Source organism: Oreochromis aureus, linkage group 3, assembly GCF_013358895.1.
Source record: "Oreochromis aureus strain Israel breed Guangdong linkage group 3, ZZ_aureus, whole genome shotgun sequence".
NCBI classification, from domain to species: Eukaryota; Metazoa; Chordata; class Actinopteri; order Cichliformes; family Cichlidae; genus Oreochromis; species Oreochromis aureus.
In genome coordinates, this window is record NC_052944.1 from 3,323,749 (window position 1) to 3,343,450 (window position 19,702).

Sequence of the window (19,702 nt, forward strand, 5' to 3'; positions counted from 1 at the left end):
GATACTTAAGAAAAGGAATTCCCTTTATGTTCCTTGCGCCTCTCAGTTAGATGCAACTCATGTATTTTTCCCCAAATCCTTCTGCCTCTCACCGATCATCACTTCGGTCTTTGTTACGTTGAGCTGCAGATGATTCTGCTTGCACCGTGTGACAAACAGCCCAGTATTCAGCCTCATCACCGTCACTGTGTCACAAACCAGACAAACGGAGGCACTGGTAACCATGACAACAAGACGTTATTTACAAACAGAGATTACAGCTATGATGTGACTCTGAACTATGATGTATGTGAGATTCTAAGGAATAGCAAACGTGAACTGTACAACAAACATGAAGTACTAGGAAACTATATACATATGAATTCTGTGACACGGGGAAAAGGGAAGTCAGGCCGGGGGAACGAAAGAGGAAATATGGACATGAACTGTGCTATTTATTGGAGGTGGAGGACTGGCATGAGAGGGGTAAGAGGTCCGAGTGAGGCGGTGATGCTTCCATGCTGGTGATGGTCCGTGGTATCCGGTAACTGTGGCAGGAACAGAAGTGAGCATGAGCTGTGGAGGAAGAGCTGCAGAGAAAACTGGCGTCCAAATGAAGGTGAGTATTGTCAGAGTTTGAGCATGGGGAGCAGGTGGATGACTACAGGCAGAGAAACACAAAGTGAGCAGATAATATCACTATGAACAATATCACAAGAGCTGTGTCGGCTGCACTAACAGAGGTTAGTTGAAGATCAGGTGACGAGTAGCTGAGAGCGCTGGTCTTAAGTATTGGCAGCTTGATTGCAAACAGGTGTGGACTGCAGGCTGTAACGCAATGACTCCGCCCAGAGGTGGAACCACCGGCTCTATGGAAAAACCCTGCACTCACCCGGACAGTGACACACGGATACATCCAACCACTGCAGAGTCATCATAAAACTTCTGAAGATGGCAAACTCAACATGAACAATTTATAAAAGACTCCACAAAGCTGGGTGGGACAGGCCTTGAGGACACAGCACTCCTCTGGTCTGGTCCAGCAGACGTGTTTGACTGGAGTCTTTGAATCTGGTCACGAGTGAAAGTGATGGTGGAGGAGAGGCGGCGATGGTGCAATGTGGTGAGGGAGAGAGATTGCAGGCTGGCTACAGGTAAGTCAGCAGGGGGGTGAGCGTTCACTGCAGTGTGGAATCTGTTGAAAAACACATTCAAGTGTCTCGCTCTGTCCTCACTGCCCCCAGCTCCTCTGTTGTTGGATGGCTTGAATCCAGTGGTTGTCTTCATGCCACAACTCTCTGATCTTGCCCTTCAGTAACACCTGAACCGTTCTAGCCTCGTCTCTATTGCCGCTCTGAACGCCCTCTTCTTGTTATTGAGGAGAGCTTTGATATCCTTAGTCACCCACAGCTTGTTATGTGGGTAACAAATGATGTCCGTGCTGGGACAATGGAGCTCGTGCAGAAGGTTATGTAGTGAGTGACACACTCAGTAAGCCCACTGGTGTCCTCACCGTGAGGCTCACAGAGTGTCTCCCAGTCTGTCACCTCAGAACAACCCTGTAGTCCCACTAAAGCCTCCTCCGACCACCTACTACTGTACTTCTAGTGGTCACAGCTTCCCTCTTCACAACAGGCACATAGCAGTGGGTGAAACAGGGATTTATATAAAAGCTAAAATACTAAAGTTACAACCTTTAATACAAAGCTGCTGCTGAGCAAACATGGCTTATAATCCTACTGCTTCTGTTAACTAGACAAGAAAACACTTGAGGTCACCCTCTGATGTATTTACCACCCCGTCGTAGATCAATCAGCGGTATGCTGAACTCTCATTGGTAGACGCTTAAATTGCTGTCATGAAGTTCTGCCTGGATATCTTAAAAAGAAGGAAACCGAACTTCTTTTCAAGCATTTCAGACTAACATGACCTGGACCTTTTTAGCGCCCTCTGTGGTTGGATTGTGGAAATGAAACAGAGCCACAGCCTGCGCACACACAGTTTAACACATCAGTAACTGCACAACATGCAGAGCAGGAGTGAACATGCTGCAACACTTCAACCTGATCATAACTGTGTGTGTGCGTGTGTGAGGATGAGGAGAGGACAGATTTCTTACATTTCAATTCTTTACAGTTTTTGTCCTTCGTGCTTTTGAACCATCACACCAGGAAAGCTGACTCTTTTTGTCTGTTTCTGATAATAAGACGTCGTGTTCAGCTGTCTTTATCATGCAGTGTAGTAAACATGTTTCAGTGTGAATGTTAGAAAGATGAGATTTTACTGTGAAGCTTTTTTATACCAAGGGAATCATAAACACTTCAGTGATGTAAATAATTCTCTCAGAAGCTGCAAACTCCAAGCAAAACTCACTGAACCATAAATAACTGTAGATTACAATGTGATGAGAAATGAGGGCTGAAATGTGAGGAGGTTTCAGACTGTGCAGACTTATGGACGTATCATAGATTTGGATTAAATGTGGTTTATGAAAAGTTCATGACTGGTTTGTAGGTTTCCCCTCATTGGCTGTCTGACCTGCTGACTTACACAGGTCAGCTTCACTGTTTGATTCTGATAGCTGAGCTCACACAGGCTCTGTGATCTGCTGTGTTTTGTTAGAAATACTTTGACTCACAGAAAAAGCTGCTCAGCTCTTGTTCTGGACACATTTGGGAGAGAACCTGCCTCTGTGTGTAACAGCGCCCCCTGCTGCTCATGATGATAAATGTGCAGATGCTGATTCTTGCAGTGGCTGTTGATCCAACTGGAAGTGCTGTGGTTACAGGTCCAGCTTCCTCCTGTGAAACCTGCACTAGTGGGCTGCTGTTACAGACCACCAAGTCCTAATATCCAGTATCTCCAGGCCACATGTACAATGCTGCAGTCAGTCACTGGAGACCTTAATATTGACTGGTTCTCACATACCTGTATTTAGCCACGTCCCTGCTCAAGACGATTTTGTGTGATCAACTCGACCGTAATAACAGAAAAATGCTTTTAAAGAAGGAGTCGGAGGATCATCATCCTCCTGCACTGACTAAATCTGAAGGACTGTTTGTTAACTGCAGTGAGAACTCTGACATTTCTAAAGTGAAGTTTATTTATATAGCAGAAAGTGTTAACAAGCTTAAAAGTTGATGTGAGCGGTAAATAAAAGGGTTAAACACACGGTGTCGCTCTCAAACTGCTCCTCTTCCTGGAGTGAAGCACAGCCTCTTCTTCCTGCTCTTAAACACAGCACCTCCTCTCTGTCCACGTGTTTCCTCGTTCCCTCCCCTTCAGATCTGCACTTTGAAGATGGGTGTAACCAACATGTGGTGACGTGTAAGAGCTGACAGGCTCCATTCACTGCAGAAACACATGTTGTTGAGATCAGAGCTCAGACTAGTTTCAGTTTTAAGGAAGAGAAACTCGCACAGTCACTGACACTGAGAGGAGAAATGGCACAGAAAGGAGTTCAGCTGGACCGAGAAACCTTCTCTTGTTCCATCTGTTTGGATCTACTGAAGGATCCGGTGACTACAGCCTGTGGACACAGCTACTGCATGAACTGCATTAAAAGTTTCTGGGATGAAGAGGACAGGAAGGGAATCCACAGCTGCCCTCAGTGCAGGAAGACTTTCACAGCGAGGCCTGTCCTGGAGAAAAACGTCATGTTTGCAGCTTTAGTGGAGCAGCTGAAGAAGACTGGACTCCAAGCTGCTGCAGCTGATCACTGCTATGCTGGACCTGAAGATGTGGCCTGTGATGTCTGCACTGGGAGGAAGCTGAAAGCCATCAAGTCCTGTTTATTCTGTCTGGTCTCTTACTGTGAGAAACACCTCCAACCTCACTATGATGTAGTTCAGCTTAAGAAACACAAGCTGGTGTCAATGGCTGGCTTCAATAATTAATTCCTCCAAACCATCAACGTGTCTTTTAGACCCCATTCCTACAAAACTGCTCAAAGAAGTCCTGCCATTAATTAATTCTTCGATCTTAAATATGATCAACCTCTCTCTAATAATCGGCTATGTACCACAGGCCTTCAAGGTGGCTGTAGTTAAACCTTTACTTAAAAAGCCATCTCTAGACCCAGCTGTCTTAGCTAATTATAGGCCAATCTCCAACCTTCCTTTCATATCAAAAATCCTTGAAAGAGTAGTTGTCAAACAGCTAACAGATCATCTGCAGAGGAATGGCTTATTTGAAGAGTTTCAGTCAGGTTTCAGAGCTCATCACAGCACAGAAACAGCTTTAGTGAAGGTTACAAATGATCTTCTTATGGCCTCTGACAGTGGACTCATCTCTGTGCTTGTCCTGCTAGACCTCAGTGCTGCGTTTGATACTGTCGACCATAATATCCTATTAGAGCGATTAGAACATGCTGTAGGTATTACAGGTACTGCACTGCAGTGGTTTGTATCATATCTATCTAATAGACTCCAATTTGTTCAAGTAAATGGAGAGTCCTCTTCACACACTAAGGTCAATTATGGTGTTCCACAGGGTTCAGTGCTAGGACCAATTCTATTTACATTATACATGCTTCCCTTAGGCAGCATCATTAGAAGACATAGCATAAATTTTCACTGCTATGCAGATGACACGCAGCTCTATCTATCCATGAAGCCAGGTAACACACACCAATTAGTGAAACTGCAGGAATGTCTTAAAGACATAAAGACCTGGATGGCCGCTAACTTTCTGCTTCTTAATTCAGATAAAACTGAGGTTATTGTACTCGGCCCTGAAAATCTTAGAACTATGGTATCTAAGCAGATTCTTACTCTGGATGGCATTACCTTGGCCTCCAGTAACACTGTGAGGAACCTTGGAGTCATTTTTGACCAGGACATGTCCTTCAACGCACATATTAAACAAATATGTAAGACTGCTTTCTTCCATTTGCGCAACATCTCTAAAGTTAGAAATATCCTGTCTCAGAGTGATGCTGAAAAACTAGTTCATGCATTTATTACTTCCAGGCTGGACTACTGTAATTCTTTATTATCAGGATGTCCTAAAAACTCACTGAAAAGTCTTCAGCTGATCCAAAATGCTGCAGCAAGAGTACTGACAGGGACTAGGAAGAGAGAACATATTTCTCCTGTTTTGGCTTCCCTTCATTGGCTTCCTGTTAAATCCAGAATTGAATTCAAAATCCTGCTCCTCACATACAAGGTCTTAAATAATCAGGCCCCATCTTATCTTAATGACCTTGTAGTACCATATCACCCCATTAGAGCGCTTCGCTCTCGCTCTGCAGGTCTACTTGTTGTTCCTAGAGTATTTAAAAGTAGAATGGGAGGCAGAGCCTTCAGTTTTCAGGCCCCTCTTCTGTGGAACCAGCTTCCAGTTTGGATTCGGGAGACAGACACTATCTCTACTTTCAAGATTAGGCTTAAAACTTTCCTTTTTGCTAAAGCATATAGTTAGGGCTGGACCAGGTGACCCTGAATCCTCCCTTAGTTATGCTGCAATAGACGTGAGCTGCCGATTCCCATGATGCATTGAGTTTTTCCTTCCAGTCACCTTTCTCACTCACTATGTGTTAATAGACCTCTCTGCATCGAATCATATCTGTTATTAATCTCTGTCTCTCTTCCACAGCATGTCTTTATCCTGTTTTCCTTCTTCACCCCAACCGTCGCAGCAGATGGCCGCCCTCCCTGAGCCTGGTTCTGCCGGAGGTTTCTTCCTGTTAAAGGGAGTTTTCCTTCCCACTGTCGCCAAAGTGCTTGCTCATAGGGGTCATATGATTGTTGGGCTTTTCTCTGTATTTATTATTGTGCTATCTACTGTACAATATAAAGCGCCTTGAGGCGACTTTTGTTGTGATTTGGCGCTATATAAATAAAATTGAATTGAATTGAATTGGTGGCCCCCTCCAAGAAGCTCCAGGACAACATCTGCTCTCGTCACGATGAGGTGATGAAGATTTTCTGTCGTACTGATCAGCAGAGTATCTGTTATCTCTGCACAATGGATGAACATAAAGGCCATGAAACAGTCCCAGCTGCAGCAGAAAGGACTGAGAAGCAGAAGGAGCTCGAGGTGAGACGACTCAACATCCAGCAGAGAATCCAGGAGCGAGAGAAAGATGTGAAGCTGCTTCAGCAGGAGGTGGAGGCCATCAATGGCTCTGCTGATAAAGCAGTGGAGCACAGTGAGAAGATCTTCACTGAGCTGATCCGTCTCATCCAGAAAAGAAGCTCTGATGTGAAGCAGCAGGTCAGATCCCAGCAGGAAACTGAAGTGAGTCGAGTCAAAGAGCTTCAGGAGAAGCTGGAGCAGGAGATTGCTGAGCTGAAGAGGAAAGACAGCGAGCTGGAGCAGCTCTCACACACAGAGGATCACAACCAGTTTCTACACAACTACCCCTCACTGTCAGCACTCGGTGAGTCGACACACTCATCCAGCATCAATATCCGTCCTCTGAGCTACTTTGAGGATGTGACAGCAGCTGTGTCAGAGACCAGAGATAAACTACAGGACATTCTGAGAGAGGAACGGACAAACATCTCACTGACAGTCACTGAAGAGGACGTTTTACTGTCACCAGCAGAGCCAAAGACCAGAGCTGGATTCTTAAAATGTTCATGTGACATCACACTGGATCCAAACACAGCAGACAGACTTTTGTTATTATCAGAGGGGAACAGAAAAGTAACATTTATGGAACAACAACAGTCTTATTCTCATCATCCAGACAGATTCACTGTGTATTCTCAGGTCCTGAGTAGAGAGAGTCTGACTGGACGTTGTTACTGGGAGGTGGAGTGGAGAGGTGGAGGAGTTTGTGTAGGAGTCGCATACAAGAATATCAGCAGAGCAGGGAGGGACTCTTTATTTGGAAACAATGACAAATCTTGGGGATTACGCTGTGACACAAACAGTTACAAATTCTTTCACAACAAAGTCCAAACTGTCCTCTCAGGTCCTCGGTCCTCCAGAGTAGGAGTGTACCTGGATCACAGAGCAGGTATTCTGTCTTTCTACAGCGTCTCTGAAACCACGACTCTCCTCCACAGAGTCCAGACCACCTTCACTCAGCCGCTCTATGCTGGACTTTGTCTTTTAGATTATGGAGCCACTGCAGAGTTGATTAAAGTCAAACAGAGAAGACAGGTTCATGTTGATCCCTGATCATTATATGTACTTGTGTAGTGTCTAAATGAACCTTTACATTTTAGAAGCTGAGAAGCTCAGAGGTCCATTGATGTGTGGAAATAATATTGCACTGATTCAAACTGTACTTACATTTATAAACCTTACATCAACATAAATCTGCATTTGTTCTTATGGCTGATAATCATGTGAGTTTAAATTCTACTACTCTTCATATTCAGCATGTGTGAAACCTTTCATCGGTCTGGTTAGTGCTTTTATTCTGGAGTTGCTGTAGCGGGTTGTCAAATGCAGTGATTCATCAGTTAGTCAATGATCAGAGAATTGATTGTTTTATTGTTATTTTAGTCACATTTAAAGCTGGTTCCAGTTTCTGAAACGTGAAGATTGTTGATTTTCTTGATCATATATGACCTTAAACTTAATGTCTTTGAGGTTTGAACTTTTAAAATGTAACAAAAAATAAATAGTTAATGTTTGACATTGAATATTATTTTTCATTTGAAAAGTTTGATCACACTTGATCATTTCTACATTAAAATACAGACAGTAAATGATACAGGCCTGTATATTGTGGAGGAGAGACATGTTTCTTTGCCCTGAGCTGTGTCTGGCAGGCAGAGCGTCTCCACGCTCCACAAATCTGATGCTTCTGATTTGGAGTAAATGAGCTGAGGGAGACACCTGGAATCTCAGCCTGGACACAAAGGGAATAAAATCAGCAGAGTTATACACAAGTGGTGATGTTGAATGACTGGCAAATAAACGACAGAACCAGGCTCAGGGAGGGGCGGGGCCATCTGCTGCGACCGGTTGGGGTGAGAAATTACATTTCTCATATTACTGATTTCTCATATTACTACTACACAGTTTTGATATATTGTTATTCATTATCTGTCATCACACAAATCAACCCAAAAAACTCAAAAGGGAAATACTTAAAGTACGTGCACAAAGCAAGAATGTTATACACATTGTGTTTTACACACGTGTTCCTCAAAACACCAATAATAACTATAAGCAGATTATTCTAGTAGCTTTCACTGCATGTGGAATTAGGTTACACAAAGCACACACTTCCACTCTGTCTTCTGAGCGCTGCTGAGCTGTTCATTTGTCATGTCCAGGCATTCAGAATGGAACCAGCAGTTGCAGTTATCACACTGGATCTGTAAACAAAAAACATATGAACTTTCATAAACACATGAAGTAAATAATTCTATGTTTTAATAAATTACAATCCTTAACAACACAGAGTCAAATACTTTGTTGTAGATAACATAAAACTATTTTTAAAAACACTATACCCAGTCAGTGATGGAGGGTCCTGGATTGGGTGGTTTCTCCGTTGCACACATGGCACAGTTGGTGTCACTGTCAAATACTAAAACATAAATATATACATATGTTAGTGTTCATCAGTTTGACACAAACAAATATGTCCATGTGAAGAAGATATTGCACACCGGAGGCCTCAAGTATTGTCTGTGCAAATGTCCTTCGTGCCTGGGCCATCTCTTTTTTTGTCCTCAAAAATGTCATTTCTGGTTTATTTGGGAATGCTTCCATTACTGCTTTGGCCATCTGAAATGAAAACAAAAAATAACATTTCATTGAAAACATCTGCAAATGTTACACTTCCTGTTTACACAATTTAACCTTTTAAGATTATTTTAACTCCCCCCACCCCCCACCCCATCTTCTTATCTAATTTTACAGAACAATATTATTGCGTTAATGCGGTACCATACCATGATGACCATTACCCCGCAGCTAGAACCATCCCGTTGAAATGGATGTGTCAGTACTCCTCCTCGAAGTCTCACATTCACCCAGTCTGTTTTGTTGTAGCATGTCCTCCTCATTTTGAAGGATTCACTGTGTGAACATAATGTACATGACATTTATATACAAATGAAAGATAAACGTCACACAGAAAAAGAACATTCTGTACTTTTTCATAAATCACATAGACACATATAATACATATCACTGTGTTTTTAATGGTGTGTCAGAAAGCCCTGTGCTCTAGATTATGTTGCATGAAGTATCAAAATTCATAACATGTTCTTTTAAATCTACAAATGTTAACTGTGTCAAATGTCTCACTGCTTAAACACTGTCAGGGTATTTTTATTATTTAAAATTACATATGTGTGTGATTTTGAAGTAATATTTTAAATTCTTTAAAGAACTGATAACCATGGATTTTATTACACTTTCATCTACAACCATATGTTCACCTTTAGAAAAAGACCTCCTAAGTCCTCCTGTCACTTTTCTAATGGCATTACAGAGTACCAAATATTTTATGTTGTTATTATATACATGTAATAACGCATAATTACCGGAATCTTTTGGCTGCACGGTCAGACTCTTCCTGCTCCAAAGAGTTTCTTGAAGGATCGACCAAATACAGACAGCTGTCATCTGCATTTATGTACTGCGATAGATATATAAATTTTAAAAGTACATAAATTATGAAGAATGTGTTATTGAAACAAACTTTTTTTCACAGAAATGCTGCTTGTACTAACCAGAAACTTCCAGTGTACATTTCCAATGTTCACAAAGGATAAAATGGCTCTGTAGTTGTCAAAGTTCACCTGTGACATATTAGAAATTCATTACAAATTTGCAACAATACTTTTTCCATTTATCTCGAAACATTAATAAAATTAAAAAAAATTAATTCTACAATATATTAAATGTTTTTTTACCTTGGACAAGCTTTGTCTCCTGATTAGTTCTCTCTCTCCATAGAGGATCACACCGCTCGTGTAGTGGTTCATAATGTAGAAATTATTCCCCAGATTCAGCCGAATGGCCCAGTGGTGCAGGAGACTTTCAATGACCTGAGGAGTATAATAAATAACCTTTTATTACTTTGTAAACATGATAAAGTTTTGGAATACAAAGGTTAATAAAGAGTTTTTTACTTACGTATACTCAGTATTCAGTCATGAGGATATGCCTGGAATGTAGATCTAAAGCAGTACTTACTGACTGTGTAGGGAACAACTAATGTTCTGCCCCAGCTTTAACGTTATCCTTATGCAGTACTTTTGGGGGGGGGGGGGGGTTAATACCTGGATACATACCTCTCCAACAAGCCAGCTGTGTGGTCTAAGGGTCAGGAACTCACTGTGACGTATGACAAAGTTGTTACCTCTAATCTGAGATGGGACCACAGAAACAACAACTTCCGTTTCCTGTTGTTTCCACAAATATGCGACCTGTGTTTCAACAAGACAATAGTAACTAAATATGAGTTCAAAAAATTCTTCATATGAGAACATTTATGTAATCGATTACAACGGTTTTAAATCTAATTTTTAAAAGTATTTTATGTACCTGATGCAACAACACGAAAACATCTCCAAATTTGACATAGATTTTAATGGACTTTATTGGAGATGTTAAACTACATTAAGAAATTCAAAATTGAGTCAGTTACTGTTGTTTTTGTAAAATTAAGGCCAGTAACATGTAAAAGTTACATTTATTGTTGGACTGACATTTGTCACTTTTCTGTGGTCTGTACTTTTCATTCATCAACACATACATATAATAAAATCTAATATATAATTACAAAAATATGTACTAACAAACTTGGTTTTTCAAACACATGACATAGTTATTGAATTGTTTGTGAGTGAGTTTGTTCGTGAAACATCACCTGTGATGCAGTGTCCTTTGTTAGACCGGTTGTGTTTCTCTCAAGGTGCTCTGTCCTTTCCAGTGTAGATGGAGAATCCTCTGGCCCCTCGATTGGTGGGTTGAATTTAAACAAAAATATTTGTTACTACATTTTAAGTAATGTTTTATTAATTAAAACATTGCATTACCTTTTGCATCAATTACATGTTATTAATGCTGATATATTTCACATAATACTCACTAAGTGCGGTGATTACAAAATCATAACAAATGAAGAAGAACAACATAGCCTGAATGTATTTAATGACTGCTACTTTTTGTGGCCTAATTTTTATTGCACAATTTGAAAAGGGTTATTCTATGCATCAAAGATGCTCTAATTCTTCAATTTCACTTGTTATTTCATAATAATTATTTATTCATGTTTATTGTTATCATTTTTTCTAACACTAAAGATGACAATTATACTTTAAAAATGGGTGTACTCACTGTCCTCCTGACATCAGAGAGTGGCTCCAAAAGGATCTCTTTGAAGGCCCTTTCCATTTCCTTCACGGTTGGATCGTCGTTGTTTACCAGGTGTATTTCAAATGGAGGACTTGTGGGGTTCTTATGTTCAATGTACTTTTTGATTGTGGTGACTACAACATCAGCACAGATTGAGACTGGAAAGTTGAATATTCCAGAGCTCACTGCTGGAATGGCAACAGATGAAAATTTGTGCTCTTCTGCACATGTCATGATGTTCAAAATGCCTTTAGTTAAAAGTTTCTTTGCATGGGATATCATGTGCACTGTTGGGTCATTGTGCAGACACGGGCCTACCAAATGAATCAGCTTCATGCAAGGTAGTTTGCCTGCTGTGGTCACTGCAACTTGTCCAGCCTTTAATTTGCCATTTTTGGCAATGAAGACATCACTCTCTGCTTGGATAGTACGTCCTCCAGTAGCAGACAGTGCCTTTGCAAGTCCACCCATGTGAGAGAGACTTTCATTAGCTGCATTCACAATTGCATCCACTTTGAAGGCACATAAATCTCCTTTCCATACTGTGACAGACACTTTATTATCCATGTATGTTGCAGTTTTTTGGCAAACAGCTATTTGTTCCTGGCTGTCATCCTACAAAGATATACACATGTCAATTTTCAGAGTCATTTATGACAATAACACACAAAACATAAATGTAGACATTAAAAACACTTCTAAAAATGTTTGACGAGCATCATGTTGTTTGTGCTGTTCCTGTTTAAAGGTTTGAACAGTGGTCTTCCCTTTTACCTGTTAAGAGATAACATTTTTGAATGACTTTATATAATAGAATATAATAGACAATAGAATATGGTCATGAATGACACAAACTTGTTCTGATTTGAGATGTATGTAACAAGTGAACATCTGTCCTGCTGTTGGTGTACCATACAGGTACTGATATGACTGTGTATGAGTGCCTAGTCCCCTTAAAGGACTCTGTCCAACATTACATCCCAAGTAAACAGAGGAACTATGAGAGAAAAACATGGGCAGTATGTGATGCCCGGTCCAGCTGTACAGGGAACATGCTAGTGTACGATTGCAAACTTGCTTTCCTGCAGTCAGGGCACGCGAGCTGTGCTTAATACAGTAGGTCTCCAAAAGACAATGATCACCCTTGAAAGCTTGTTTAATTCATATGCCCTTGGCCTACAACTGCTGAAAACAAAGCTGTACATGGTGTGACCAGCAAAAAGCAAAAAACCTGAGCTTCCTCCTGCACTTGTGTCACCTATGGACATGCATTTTTTGTCATTAAAGTGGGGGTTCACTAAGGCCCATGCCTAGGTGTAATACAATGTCAAAACACATTAAAATTTCAGGTAATCAGTTGGAATACAGTTTGATAAAACATTGAAACACGGAGACGGATGATAATTTATAATTGATGCTTTATAAATAGTCAAAGCAGACGCTTTACCCCAGAGGACAAAAGGAGTATGGCAATCGGGAGGACATCACAAGGTTTAATTATTGAAAATAATGGGAACATGATGACTTATCTCTTTTTCTTTTCTTTTTCTTCAGTGGCAGTTCTGTCACTAACGGTGACACATACACACCTTTTCGTTTAATGCGTTTGTCTTTCCATTTCTCCATTTCCACGCCAAAAGACTGTTGATTACACATACATACTTTTAATGCTTACTTATTTTATCATCTCTTAATTCTACAGTCATAGCCAAATGTTTTCACTTTTTCTTAGTTTCTTGTTCTAGTTGTATAAAACACAATTTTCATTATTAGGAAGTTATTCATACCTTTTGTCTTGATTTTTTCATGTCTGCATATTCAAGCAGGAGGGCATCGTGCATTTTCTGATAAATTTCCACAAAGTCATCAAGCCTTGTCAGTCTCCTTCTCTGGATACAGATTTTTTTCAAATCCCACTGGCTTTTCTCCATGATTCCTTGGGTTCTGTTGTCTTGTGTAAAATTCTTAAATGCAATAGTACATTGTTTAATTCAGTATCTATGTATTGTAAATTTATATACAATTTATGTTTCTTTTTCACTTATTCTTCTCGCTATGATACCTGCTTCTTGGATTGCTGAATGTCACCATAGAGTTTACTGAGCTGCTGGTAAGCAGGACCAGTACCATGACGTCCAAGATCCCCTAAGAAGAATACAAGTAATTCAAAAACATAATTAAAATAGGTCATTCAACATTTAGCACATTTACATTTATTAATAAATGACAATTTATGATAGTAATACAACAAATAAAAAAAATGTACCGAGCATCATTGATGACCACAAAGTTGCATGTGGTAGAAGGTGATTTACCAGACCAGCAACAAATTTGGGTGCATGAAAGATGTTTCTTTCACCCTCACAGTCCAGTGTTGCATTGTCAACAATTTCCTGGAAATGGGTCTTCAATGGGGCATTCTGAACATCAGTCTGTAAAACAGATATATATCTGTATTCAGCAAGTTATCAAACCAAAGAAAAATTTATTGTATAAAATGTTATTGTGGTTTAAAATATATATTTTTAAAATAATGTGAATTCATTAATTCATTTGGGACAGACACAAGTAAAAAAGTTATTAATATGATTACTTAAATAATAAATCTTAGCTAACCTTGTAGTCCTCAGCAATCACAGTCTTTTCATCCAAATCCAGGGTCCCCCTTTTTTGCATAAGGATTTTCAAGTTGTTGTAGTGTTTTGTTACGTTCCTTCCACTACAAGGACTGCAAAACACTATTGCTGCACTATGGACAACATCATCCATGTCTTCAAGTTATCACAGCATGCAAGGAGCCCAAACACATGCATCCCAAGCCTGTAGTTCTCTGGAATGCTGGGAAAAGGAACGAATGAAATCACTGTTAGTAGGACCTTTACATTACAAATCTTGTATTCTTTTTTAATTATTGATATAAATGTACTCACTGTTTTTTACAAAGGTCCTTGGCATTTTTCATGACATGGCTCAAACATCGATGAAGAATGGGAATGTTGAATTGCTGTGCTGAATGCTGGCCACTGAGTAAGACATAGTACTTCTGCAGCAGATCCTCTAGACTTGTTCTGCAGAATGTCATGGAAATGGATCGGAGGAGTACTAGGGATCCATCACACATGAACATGACAGGCCTGTTGTAGGCCCGATTACCAAATGCTCTTACCAGATCAGTCTGAAAGGCCTGCAAGAAGTATGTCACAGAGGCTGTAGTGTGGTCACACGTGACATATGTAGCAACTGGAAGAGGAGAAGCACCTTTGGATGGGTTTCTGACAACCAACTCATACACATAGTATGGTGGCGTTCCAGCACTTTCTTTTCTTATTATACTTCCAGTGGCATCAAAGTACACAATGTCTTCTTTGCATCTATGATGAAAAACTGACAAGGTTTTCTTAGACCACAGCATTATGCCCTTTGGATGCATCAGAATCTTCTGAAGTACATCCTTTTCAGTGTCCTGATACTGTTGAATTATCTTTTGTAAGCTAATCAACTCGTTGGGATCTGCTCTACTGGCTTTTCTTTCAGACCATGCAATGTTTTTCAAGACTTCTTTTGTTGGAGCATCATCCCTGTTGCCAGATTGGATCACCTTTTGTGGCACTTTCTGTAAAGACTCCAAGTACAAGCTCCTTGGTAATTTGTTTTTGAGGAGTTCTCCAGCACTTTGACGTGATTGTGCACGCACAGGCCGCCTTTTCAGCTCTTTGTTATTATGGCAGACCTCACCTCCTTTAAAAACGACTTCTGCTTTCAGTGTCTCTTCGTCATAAACCACCACATCCACAGTGACAGGGCAGTCCTGAAATCTGCAGTACCCCATACACCTGAAAACCGGTGAATTTGATCTTGAAGAGAGTTTTTTCACACTGTGTCTCCGAAATCCAAAACTGCAGTACGGATTAAGGGTTCTGATTCCACTGGCAATTATATTTGTCCACTGCAGTCCTTTAAATAGTCTTCCTGACTGATGTTGCCGTAACTCCTTCCATTTATTCTCATTTATGAAAAAGAAACTTTTCTGCTGTGGCAAACCAGATGTGAAAAATCTTTCTTCTGAACTGCTACGGTCTGTGTTGACCTGAGCTGATTCATCTGATTCATTCCTCTGCAACATTCAGATGTACATTTCAAAAAATATATCAATACTTTCAATGTTTGTCACTACAGTGTCTCTATGAAAATCCAACAGCATCATTATGTTACAATTTCACTAATGAACCCATAGGACAAGTTTCACATTATCTTAGGAAATTTGTCTTAGTGAGTGAATATGACTAAGAAATATTTATTTTACCTCGAAAGATCATCACAAAAAGATTTTAACTTTAAACTTTGGATTACAGTTCAAAACACTTGAAATTTTTAATATAATAATTACATGCTGATAGTGTTTAACAAACATATAAACTCCGTGTTTTCTTTCTCTGTTGTGCATTAAAAACAGCAAAAGTTATGAAATTACCTTAGCATTTGCATTTGAAGACGAAGAGTCACTCTTGAGGGATTGTGTGTCTGGGGTATGGATGCCACTCTCTGCAGTTTTTTGAAGTGCATCCTGGGAAGAGAAAACATTTTTTTTTTTCTTTACAAATTAATGTTTTTCCAAAGCATCACAATGTAATACTGAATAAAATACAAATAATTACCTCTTTTCCTGAAGGTAAAGGTACATTTCCTACAGATTGTGGAGACTTCGGCGCAACAACGTCTTCCTCATTCTAACGAGCCACAAATAAATTAAAACATAACAATTAGACTGAAATATCTGTATGTCTTTGTTAACATACATTATTACAAAATATTTTGAAAAGAATCACTATGTAATGACGGTTTTATAAGGGAAAACATATTCAGCAAAGTAATATAGTACTATAATTATTATAAATGATAAAGTAATATTCTGATTCAGGTTTTGGAACTTGATTGGGCAACAACAAGATCAAATGGAGAAATTAGAAGGGTGGAAGACAAGGACTGAAAAGTTAGTCAGCAGCAGGAGGATGAGTTGGTTACTCCTTTAAAATGGGGGTCAGATGTGACACTCAGGTCTTTGTGTGGCTCTCCTGTGGGTGCTTAAGGCTCTACACCTCATGGTTTGGTGGCTTGCTTTCATATGTGTTTACCTGCTGTGAAGTCTATTGTAATCTACTTTCTTGCTCTCCATATGACTCATTATTACTCTGTTTCAATATTTAAATTCTTTTCAAGATGACATTTTGGAGTGAATTTGTTTTATTTGTATCTAAAAAGCTGGATCTCTACTATAGCTGGATAAGCTTGTCACGATGGCTTCAAAATTTTAAATCTGACAGTAAGTGTATGACACATTTCTTACAATGGAAGGAACATCATCTCCAAGTGTTGTCTCTGCAGTAGGAAAATCTGTCTGTAGCAAGGGACGCTCTACCCCTGATGTGGTCTGTAAAAATATTTGATTTTTGCATAATAATTTTTATTACAGGAAGTTCTACCAAAGAAAGATCTGTTCTTTTTTTAAGTATTTTGGAGTAAATGGACTAAATATAAATACTAAAAAAAAACATTGCTTACCTTTTCATACTGCAGGACTGCCTTGAGAATTGTTTTCCTATTAAGACATGTATTAGGCACTCCCAAATCTCTTGAGACATTTTCCCCAAAGCCATGCACTTTGTGAACACTGTAGGTCTTTAGACTGGTCCCGGGTTCAGCATACTTGTGAATGACCTCTAATATATTTGGCAGGGATTTGGAAATTGGAAACAACATCCTTTATCTAATAAAATTACAGAAGGAGAAGATAGTAATCATCAGAGCAGGAATCATATAGTGTATATCTTTTGAAACATTACAAAGATACAGGTAATTCTGAGTTCACCTGAATTACAGATGAGACTGGTGGACAAACAGAGATGTTGTGTACAACTGGTGACAGCATCAGTGACAGGGATGCCAAAAGGAAGAACAAATTAATCAGCAAGGCTGGAAGCAGAATTAGGAGGCGTCAGAGTCAGCGAGGCTCAGAGATCAATGAACAAATTGCCGGCCTTCATGGATAATGCATCACCCTCAAAAGGATTCAAAATTTGGGCCATGAAGAACAGTTCAGGAAACTTATTTTATTGTTTCGTGTATGAAACTGTATCAATGAAATGTAAATTATGTTAAAGGCAAACACATTTGTAAGCCATAAGAAACAAACATGCTTTGCATTATACCTTCAAACATCTATATAGATTTGATACATTATTTATTAATTGAATTTGCTAACATGTCTTCCATAGTGAGAGTATTTCTTTTACTGATGATATTTCAATGATCTGTATTTTCTGTGACTAAATAATGCTCTATCGAACACCTGGCAATAACAGCAGGTGTGGCAATTTTGTAATTTGTTGTTTACATTTGATATTATTTTAGGCAGTATATTTTCTTACACTTTGTCATACTCTGTTAACACAGCAGTCTCAAAAACCGTACAGTAAATTTGGCTGTGGATGACAGGGTGAAGAGTGGAGATGGCCTAGAGTCAGAATCCAGTGAGATATCTGTGTCACCTCTTACAGTTTATATGTAATCTGAGGTCAAAGATGAAGATATTAACAGTACAGTACTGTATATTGGGTAAATGTTATTGTTAATTTTCTCTGAATCGTACAGTAATTTGGGCTGTGGATCATGGGGTGAAAAGTGGAGATGAACCAAAACTGGGAGTGGATATTGAAGTAAAATAGTGTCAGGACACAAAAGACTGCGTTTCTAAGCCGGGCTTCATCCGTACCGTAATATGCGTAAGAGTAGTGCAACCACATTTTAGGTGCGGCTGGCGGTGCGGCTAGCTTGACTGTGACTTTGTAAGTGAGGGCTCACTTGACCGCGGTGTGATATAGACAGGGGGAACAAATCGTGGCAGGATCAGCCTGATATTATTTGTATCCCGCTGTAACTTTACTGCATAAAGAGCTAACATCTCCAAAATGTCAGGAGTAGTTATTACAACAAGTGTTTGTGAACTAAAAATCAAGAACGTGGGATCCTGTTTGTCCGTGATTTGAACAGCCAGGCGCTGCTCCCGACACAGGGAAAACCAATTATGCAGCGGAGACCTACCTTGGCACTTGTGCAGGTGAAACCAAAAGGAAGATATGCTTCACCATATTTTCTAGTCTTTGGCTTAGAATGAAGTTGGTTTGGAAACATATTTGGCGATGCTTCATCTGCTGCTTTGCGTTTGTGTGGGTGCCCCGTGCTTGCAGTGTCCAAGCCTTGTTTTTGTTTGTTTTTTTCCCTTTTCATGCCACGCCCCCCTGCAATGGCTCTGCACCCCCCCTAGGGGGCGGGCCCCACACTTTGGGAAGGTCTGCTTTAGCAGATCTACATGAACATTAAACAGAGGCTGATCCCAACATGATTGACGTAGGTGAATCTCTGGGTATATCTGAAAGTTTATTTTTCCCCCTGTGGTGAAAACTGGACATTTTGGGTATCTTTAAAAACTAAAATGAGAAACATCATCTTAATGTTTCAAAGAAACACATAACTTGCTGTGTGTGATTAACCCAGATCCAGGGACTGAATTCATTGGGTGAGATATTCTGTGTCAGACTGGTCTTGTTATTGTTGTTGTTTCTTACACACAGAGGAGTCATAACAACATCATTTATATCAATAAGAATTTATTTAGAATCTTATATCACACAGTGCATTACTCCTTTACAGTACTATTCCTGCACCATATGTTTCCACAGGACACATATTAATGCATTCCATGTGTAAAATTATGCTTTACACTTTAACTAGTTAATACTCACTTCAGTTGTTTGTCTCAAATTGACCTTGGCACTCACCCATGTTGTGTGGCTAATAGCCTTTGCTTTAAGTTGCTGAATTTCACTGACATGCAAAGGTCTCTGGCTGATTTAAAGCTAGTTTTCTCTTTCTGTGCAGATGCCCCTTTAAGTGGGCATGAAACACTATGTTAAGGGAAAATTGAACTGAGCAGTCAGTATAAGCTTTCAATGATATAAGTTTACTTGTGATAGAATACTGCATGATGACCTTTTCCCTGCTTAGAACTGATTGTTCTTTATAAAACGTGTTCTGTTATTTTTATCTGAATCTTCCCACAGCGATAGTAAGAAGTCGAACAAGCAGTTCTGACCTCGCACACACACACACACACACACACACACACACACACACACACGCACGCACGCACGCACGCACGCGCACACACACACGCACACACACAATCACATACACACATGCTCACGTCACTGAACAAATGTATTCATTTTTCTTGTGTATAAATAAAGGCAAGAGCAGAGCGCGCACTCACAGGGCCCCCACTCTGATGTGAGCGCTCTGTGACCGCCCTTGCAAGTAAATCCTGCAGCGTGTGTGTGTCTTCACTCTTAGACTCTCAACTGAAGAAGTGTCATTTAGAATAAATCTC

At 39.8% G+C, this 19,702-nt stretch overlaps 3 protein-coding genes across 6 annotated transcripts; 1 reads left to right on the top strand and 2 right to left on the bottom strand.

Annotated features, from left to right (window-relative positions):
- Positions 1–3,352: 3,352 nt before the first annotated feature.
- LOC120438730 (tripartite motif-containing protein 16-like protein) lies at positions 3,353–7,138 on the top strand. Its single transcript, XM_039609153.1, has 2 exons — positions 3,353–3,720; positions 5,948–7,138. Exons 1-2 carry the CDS (start codon positions 3,423–3,425, stop codon positions 7,108–7,110), a joined length of 1,461 nt encoding a protein of 486 aa, XP_039465087.1. The 5' UTR covers positions 3,353–3,422; the 3' UTR covers positions 7,111–7,138.
- A 291-nt stretch (positions 7,139–7,429) lies between these two features.
- On the bottom strand, positions 7,430–10,080 carry LOC120438731. 3 transcript variants are annotated; one of them, XM_039609155.1, is made up of 8 exons: positions 9,813–10,080; positions 9,630–9,698; positions 9,441–9,535; positions 8,844–8,970; positions 8,559–8,676; positions 8,400–8,476; positions 8,170–8,261; positions 7,430–7,789 (listed from the first exon to the last, which is right to left on the bottom strand). In XM_039609155.1, exons 1-8 carry the CDS (start codon positions 9,882–9,884, stop codon positions 7,447–7,449), a joined length of 993 nt encoding a protein of 330 aa, XP_039465089.1. In that variant the 5' UTR covers positions 9,885–10,080; the 3' UTR covers positions 7,430–7,446. The 3 variants fall into 3 exon arrangements, with proteins under 3 accessions (XP_039465089.1, XP_039465090.1, XP_039465091.1); XM_039609156.1 differs by lacking the exon at positions 9,630–9,698; XM_039609157.1 differs by lacking the exon at positions 7,430–7,789 and having other exon boundaries at positions 8,001–8,261.
- Positions 10,081–11,367: 1,287 nt separating this feature from the next.
- Positions 11,368–18,527, bottom strand: LOC120438729. 2 transcript variants are annotated; one of them, XM_039609152.1, is made up of 12 exons: positions 18,358–18,527; positions 17,126–17,172; positions 16,819–17,023; positions 16,604–16,687; positions 15,915–15,986; positions 15,731–15,823; positions 14,190–15,373; positions 13,876–14,097; positions 13,526–13,691; positions 13,322–13,404; positions 13,047–13,223; positions 11,368–12,900 (listed from the first exon to the last, which is right to left on the bottom strand). In XM_039609152.1, exons 3-8 carry the CDS (start codon positions 17,014–17,016, stop codon positions 13,998–14,000), a joined length of 1,731 nt encoding a protein of 576 aa, XP_039465086.1. In that variant the 5' UTR covers positions 17,017–17,023; positions 17,126–17,172; positions 18,358–18,527; the 3' UTR covers positions 11,368–12,900; positions 13,047–13,223; positions 13,322–13,404; positions 13,526–13,691; positions 13,876–13,997. The 2 variants fall into 2 exon arrangements, with proteins under 2 accessions (XP_039465086.1, XP_039465085.1); XM_039609151.1 differs by lacking the exon at positions 17,126–17,172.
- Positions 18,528–19,702: the final 1,175 nt, after the last annotated feature.

Excerpts from the sequence above, each read along its gene's own strand:
- LOC120438731 (XM_039609155.1), bottom strand. The coding sequence starts at position 9,884 with ATGAACCACTACACGAGCGGTGTGATCCTCTATGGAGAGAGAGAACTA. Across the intron at positions 9,699-9,812 it reads GGAGACAAAGCTTGTCCAAG|GTGAACTTTGACAACTACAG; the intron begins GTAAAAAAACAT and ends AATATGTCACAG. Across the intron at positions 8,262-8,399 it reads GACCCTCCATCACTGACTGG|ATCCAGTGTGATAACTGCAA; the intron begins GTATAGTGTTTT and ends TTTTGTTTACAG.
- LOC120438730 (XM_039609153.1), top strand. The coding sequence starts at position 3,423 with ATGGCACAGAAAGGAGTTCAGCTGGACCGAGAAACCTTCTCTTGTTCC. Across the intron at positions 3,721-5,947 it reads CTATGCTGGACCTGAAGATG|TGGATGAACATAAAGGCCAT; the intron begins TGGCCTGTGATG and ends ATCTCTGCACAA.
- LOC120438729 (XM_039609151.1), bottom strand. The coding sequence starts at position 17,016 with ATGTTGTTTCCAATTTCCAAATCCCTGCCAAATATATTAGAGGTCATT. Across the intron at positions 15,987-16,603 it reads GAGATGATGTTCCTTCCATT|AATGAGGAAGACGTTGTTGC; the intron begins GTAAGAAATGTG and ends GTGGCTCGTTAG. Across the intron at positions 15,374-15,730 it reads CTTCAAATGCAAATGCTAAG|AGGAATGAATCAGATGAATC; the intron begins GTAATTTCATAA and ends TGAATGTTGCAG.